Genomic DNA, 6,935 nt, shown 5'->3' with positions numbered 1-6,935 from the left:
TGAAAGTGCCTACACATATTTGGGAAGAGTTTATTTAGGTAATGTGTTATGTACTACGGTTTATTGCATAACATACTTTAGATGATATTTTTGTTAAATTTTATTTTGTACTTTTCGTTTTGTAGAAAAACAAAGATGTTGAGCACTTTAGGCATCAAAGTTTTCGCAACTATGAACTCCTTAATACCGTGGTTGGAGAAAATTTAGCAACTGGAAGTTTTGCTATTATGGCATGAGGTGGAAGTGAAACAAATGAAACGACAAAAGTTAATCATAATGAGCAAGATGAAGTGCAAATAGGATATGACTGTTTAATGGATTTAAGGACTGAACAAACACGAATCAAGTGGTGGAGGTGGCTCAACTAGTAGCCATAGCCGAGGCCATAAAATTCATTTGTTGAGTAAGCGTAAATGTCGAGCTCAAGTAATGGGGGAGAGGGATGAAGTAATGGTGGCCAGTATTGAACAACTTTCTACTACAATTAAAAAATTAGCATAAGTTGGAAATAATTTTGAAGCAAAAAAATGAGTTGATGCAATTCAAGAAATTCTTGATTTGGACACAAATCTTTGCCACCATGCTCCTTCTTTGTTGGATACAAATGAAAAGAAAGTGTTATTTGTACGATATGACATTGGGAAAAGGAAGGAGATTTTGAAGTTTCTAAATAAAGAACGCAGAATTCGGAGGATGTAATAGTATGATGTAATAGGAAGAAACCATGTTAAATATTATTGATTTTTGTAATTGAATTTTATGTTTGATTTCTCTTGTTGACAATGAGAATGACTAATTTAATGTTATATATGAATTTTTAGTTTCATATGTGAATTTTACTTTTGGTATCAATGAGTTTTTAATTTTTATGTGTTTGTTATATAGTTTGGTATTGATATTTTATGATTACACAGGTCTCAAGATTACCATGATTATTACCAATGAGAGTGTTGTTGTTGCGTTAATTTAAAATCATTATCTCAATTAAGTTTTACTATCATCAAAATATGGATGGGAGCCAACCTAGGTTGATAGGATCATGTCGATACCTCCCACATTGAGGGGAAGAATAGAAGAAGTATAAAGGATTTTATAAGCTGAATCAAGTATGGTCACCTTCATTCCTATATTAATTTGGTGATGCCTTCTTATTTTTGTACGCATAAGAATTTGAGTGTGTTGTAGTGGTTATGCCACCTTTCGATTATTTTCTTATGTGCTAGAATTTCATTTAAAACTTGAGTACAACAATGGTTGCACTTACTTCCAAAATATGAGTATGGGTATTACTATCATTAGAAGAAGTACATTCTATAATGAAGAATTCCTCGTATCGTGGTGATCAAATTTTATGTGATCAAGATATCTATGCCAAGGGGAATACCATATAAGGAATTCCTTTTGAAGACCATAATTTTTTTTTAGTGTAAACTGAAGTTATAAACTCTAGCCTGAGGGGGAGTGTTGAAAAAAAAAGTATGAAAGAGTCTTACATAACTCTTATAACAAAAAGTCTCACATAGTTAGAATTAATTTGGAGGAGTCTAAGAAGAATCTCATGGAAAAAAATTTCCTAAAAGAATCTAAGTTTAAAGGTATTTTAGTTATGTTAATCTTCTATTTATGTTGAGTTATTTCAAGGCTTATCTTTAAGAGTTAGACTTTGAGTGTAACTAGCACATGAGTAGTTTATTTGTAATTAGATTATACTTGTTTCTTCTATTATAAAAGAGGTTCTCAATTATAATCAAGTCAATGAATTTTTTTTTTTTTTTTTAGAAATTCAACAAACTCGATATGTCTAATTGTTTAAACAAGTATATTGTTATTTAATTTTTTATAAAAAGATACTAGTATTAGAAGAAACAAAGGTTAAGATAAGAACTTGTTGCATGACAACTGAAGAGGTCAAAACACAATTCTGATATTGAAACTTTGCCTTTTTGCTCTCCTTCTTCACCTATAACATCAAAGACTCTATCCAAGCTTTGGACATTGGCTACTTTTGAGAGTTGCTCATGAGACATTAAAGACCGAACAACCATAATAACATGAGCTCAGACCATGATTGTTGACTATGATCTCTCAAATTTCTCATAACCCTGTGCCACTCGGATGGAAGCCTCACAACACCCTTCACAAAACCTCATGTCAGCCCTAATAAACAAAACCCTTGTTACCAAATCACAACCCAATACCCTTCACAAGCCTTCACACGACTCTTAGCCCCCTCACCAACCCATATGCTAATCCCCACCCACACCACACCCATGCAAGCCTTCTCACGGGCACTATTGCCCATTCTCCCACTAGCCAAGCCTAACCCATGCCAACCCTCCCGTTTACCCCAAAAATCTCCCCCACATCACCTTCTTTTAACCTCCCAGGGTTCCCAAAACTAGCTTTCCCATCTATCTACCTCCCATGTAATCTCCTTCTCTCTCTCTCTCTAATATTCAGCAATCCAATGGTCTTCTAACAACGACAAGGAGTAGGTTTTTGTTGCAGTGAAGTTTGGTTTATGGGTCGCCATTGCCGCGAAACTTGACTTCTCAATTTGTGGTCCCGTGCCGATCACGTGCGTGCGACCTTTTCATTGCCAAGTGGCGCTTTATCTGTGGGTCCCAACACGCTGGAATCTAGCCCCCGTATGCTTCTCACTGAAAAAGCTTTTAGCCGGCCGACATGCCAATCGTCGGCATCTCTCCACGTGTTTTGATATGTTTTGTGGGTCCCAGCGATCTTTACAAAGAAGTGAGGGGATAGATGAAATTACCAAATGCCATTCAGTGGGCCCGAACGGGATCCTGGACTCAAAGGAGACGAAATTCTTTTCTCGTGTCCAAAGACATAAATTTTCTTTGTCGGGACGGGAGGTGTTTTTTTTCCCTCACTTCCTTCCTCTCTCGCTGCTATTGCCTTCTCTTTGACATTGACGGAGAAGGGAAGAGAGAGAATATAGGGGAAGAACGAGGCGACGAAAAAGAAAGCTGTGGGAAAAAATGCAAATGCCGGACTCGGACCCTCCGATCTCCAATCCAATTGCACCAAAGCCTCCTGTCTCTAATCTCCCTAACGCGAATCCTCACCCTTTTCGATCTACCCATCACCGAAGGGCACATTCCGAGGTGGCTTTTCGGATACCCGACGACATCGATCTTGCCGCCGATCCTTTTGGACCGGCCAACGGGTCCTCCTCCTCCAACCTTGACGAGATCGGATCCGAGGACGACTTTTTTTGCACCTATATGGATATGGAGAATTTGGATTCGAAAATGGAGGATTCTGTGGGGCAGGGGAGCCTGAATGGTGGGCCAACGCCTGCGAAGAGCGACGAGAAATCGCCTCCGGTTAGGCCGAGGCATCGCCATAGTAATTCCGTGGATGGGTCGATGACAACGCCGAAAGGAGGGAGTGTTTTCGGTGAAATTGCCGATGCAAAGAAGGCAATGGCATCTGATAAGCTCGCCGAGCTCGCTGCCATTGATCCAAAGCGCGCAAAGAGGTCAGTGAATGTTTATTTATTTTAATGTAGTTTTTTTTTCCTGAAATTAAATCCATAGTCGCCTTGAAACGGGTAGTCATTTGTCTTTTCTTCGCTTATCGCCTAGTTGAATTGGCTTCTAATGGATTTTTTTTTCCATTTCATAGCTGTTTTGGCAATTTAAGTTTGTCTTTGGTGACATGATAAGTATCATTTGCGAACTTGGGTTCTCTGAAAGAAAAATTCGCGAACTTTGTTCTGAAACATCATTACGAGAATCATCCCAACTATTTTGGGGCTTCCTAAATGAAACCTCCTCCCTGTACCTCCAGTAGCACGTCTCCCTTCTTCAAGTATTTACTCGCAGCTTCTGTCCATGTGTAAAGCGAGAAATAACTTAGCATGCTGACATGAGATGACATTATGTTTAATCTTTGATGTTTTGACAACAGGTTTTCCCCTAGCCTGGTAGAGTTACTGGATAGGTTTATTGGCATGCTAATCTAACTTAAAAGGTAAAACACATTGCTAGGAAGTGAAACGGATGGGAAACTAACATCAAGGCTTGAGATCCTCTTCAGCTCCGCCTATTTTTTTCTGTCATTTTGTATGCAAGAAATTGTGCCTCTGCTCTCTTTGGCATATAAAAGAGACTAACGATAAGACACTCAGAATCTTATTGTGTGAAGAGATATCCTTTATGCTTTTAAAAAAATGTCCGGTATAACAACATATGAACACAGTTCAGCAATGATTCACTATACTGTGCTCAAAATGGAATTGTGCTCTAACATACAAATACTTGTTCTGTTAGTGTGCTCAGTTGCCTGGTTAACCTTGTAGCACAAAATCTTTTCTCTGGAGGAGTCCTTTGTTGAATGCAACTCTTAAAGTTGCAATGAGGATATGGGGATTGTTCTTTGTTCTGATATTGTTTAGCATTTATGGGGTTTGTTATCTTTTCCTTTTCTCTTTAGCTTGTGCATTGGATGTGAATCTTTGCTTTCCTTGAGTAGTTCTTGGTGAAATGAAATGAACTACCTATTTTTCAATTAAATGGCAGTCTGGTAAGAACCTTATGTCTCAAGTATACGCAGTCTAGGGCACCCTTGCTACAATAATGCGGAGCTTGAAATTAATGTAGCTTGCTTCAGAAACCATAAAATAGTGCTAAAGTTTTAGGAGGTGGCACTTTCAGTAGATTATTTCATGCAATACTTATAGATATGGTTTGCTGCAATGACCATGAGAACTGGTAATTGTTTTGTCTTTCCAAATGATGGAGAGCTTAGTGAAACAGACACAAAAAGTACAGAGAGCTAAAACTTGGACCTTGGGCTGAGAGAGGAAGGTTACGTGGCCATGAGAAGTGTGGAGACACTGCTCAATGAGGAGTTAGAAATCCACCCTTGCCTATCTAATCTATTGATTAGACAGTTTGGTGGAATGGGTTTGGGAGCATCAAATAGCGAAGCCCTTGACAATTTCTTGAATTTCTTTGAAGATGTGCCAAAATCTTGTCAAGGATCCAAATTAATCTTGTGCCAATCATCCATGACATTACCTCAACCTCTGAGGATTTGGATTCTGGAAAGCGATTCTTCAAGAAATCTCACAGCTAAGTGAAGAACCATGAACTTAGTTTCCACTTAGCAATGATACCTAGGGAACTGGAATAAGTGTGGATGGCAACTCCCTCTGAGTTCCTAGAAATACCACTTTGACCATCTGGGCTTGGGTTGGCTCTAGAACTAACATAAGAAATTGAGCTTGAGCAATCTGAGGGGAGGAGTGCATATGTAGTTTTTTTCTTTTCCTTCCCGATGAAGCAAGTGTAGTTGTTCCTGATCCCTGTTGGAAGATGGGCCCAAACTTACACGACCAAGGAAGGCCTACACGTCCAAGTGTGTTAGAAGATAGGCACAAACCCACAAGACCAAGGAACGCTCACACATCCAAGAGAGGTGGAAGATGGGCTCAAGGCCTACAGACCAAGAAGAAGGCCCATAGGCCCACAAAAGTGATGGTATTATAATAAATAAAGAGTCATCTCATAAATATGACATTGATGTAATTAGTTTAAGTTTTAGGGGTATTATTGTAATATTTTAATCTTATTCATTTATAAATTTAGGCTCAGGGGGAGTGTTTGGACAAGTGCATTACCCTAATCTTCCTCCTCTTTTCTCCAAATTCGTCACTCTTCCTCTTCTCTTCCTAAAACCTTCTTTCCACAACTCTTATTCTTCTTCTCACGTCTTAATCCTCTTCTACTGTGATTCATGGTATCAGAGCGGACAATTATTTGAGATGTAAAAGGAGAAGAAGATGGAGAAGAAAGGGAGGAGGAAGAAGAAGAAGAAGAAGAAGAAGAAGAAGAAGAAAAAGAAAAAAAGAGGAGTTTCTCGTTTTTTCTTAAGTCTTATTTCTCAATTTCTATATTTCATTGGATGTTTCACTCTCTTGCTCTTTTTTTCATATAGCAAATTATATACGTTTGGAAAAATATTTGAGTCTAGTTTCCAACTCAAAAAAAAATGTTGAAATCAGATTTTTCTAGAAAGAGAAATCGACATCTGAAGTAGCAAAGGTAAAACAGCTCAAAAGTTTTGTGCAACAGCAAAAAGTTTCAACTTCCGAGCTGTTTTATGCCATCAAGAACGAGACTTTATATGAAGAATTATATAGTTTTTTATATGGAGATATCAATCTCAGAAGAGTCAATGGTCATGCTAGCCAAAGAAGAAAGAGTACTCAGTTCGGCCAGATTACAGAGTCCGAAATCTATCAGATTATTTATCTCTAAATAATTATATTTTATAAAGAGAAGTTATACTTGGTTGAAAAGTATTTAAGTCTAGTTTTGTAAAGAGAAAGTTTCATGTCAATCTGATTTATATTTAAGGAGATATTCACATTGGAAGAATCAAAGGTCATGCTGGTATACCGTTGCATGCGAAGATCCGATTTAAGCCGATTTTTTTGCTTAACTTTTTGAGTTGATGTTATTGATCAACAATATCAAGAAAGTATCTCATGGTCTACCCTTGGAAAGTTTCTGTTTGTTAACTAACAATATATGAAAAGAAACCTCCTTGGCGGCATTGGGAGTTGTTTGATGATATATGTACTTTAATTTCCCAAATTCAATGTAAGTGGAATCACATTCCAAGATCTGCTAATTATTTAGCTGACATTCAAGCTAAAAAAGGCGTTTCCCTCCAACAACTTGTTGTGGAGGAAGACCTCTCTAGCTAGGTATTGTATTCTCTAACTTCTTTGCAATATATTCACACCTTTTTCTCAAAAGAAAAAAATATATGAAAAGAATCTTTAGAAGATCATCTTATTTTGAGAAACTTTCCTTGATTTATTTGTCAAAGATTGCCTTGCCTAAAGATTTCAAGAAAAAAAAGGCAAGGAAAGGTATCTTCTTTGATTGCTAAGTTGG

The 6,935-nt window shown here is 37.7% G+C and overlaps 1 protein-coding gene across 1 annotated transcript in view; it reads left to right on the top strand.

Moving 5' to 3' along the window:
- The first annotated feature begins 2,918 nt into the window (after positions 1-2,918).
- Positions 2,919-6,935, top strand: part of LOC137966249 (transcription factor RF2b-like) — a 30,501-nt gene continuing 26,484 nt past the window's right edge. The window contains exon 1 of the mRNA XM_068812816.1: positions 2,919-3,505. Coding sequence (XP_068668917.1) covers positions 3,003-3,505 — 503 coding nt within the window. The 5' untranslated portion in view covers positions 2,919-3,002. The remainder of the gene's footprint in view (positions 3,506-6,935) is intronic.

Source organism: Aristolochia californica, unplaced genomic scaffold (genome assembly GCF_029961685.1).
Source record: "Aristolochia californica isolate CCGP_79_NKW_82.1479 unplaced genomic scaffold, dmAriCali1.0.hap1 SCAF_5, whole genome shotgun sequence".
NCBI classification, from domain to species: Eukaryota; Viridiplantae; Streptophyta; class Magnoliopsida; order Piperales; family Aristolochiaceae; genus Aristolochia; species Aristolochia californica.
The sequence above is the reverse complement of the archived record's forward strand: the minus strand, read 5'-3'. Positions and strand labels throughout refer to the sequence as shown.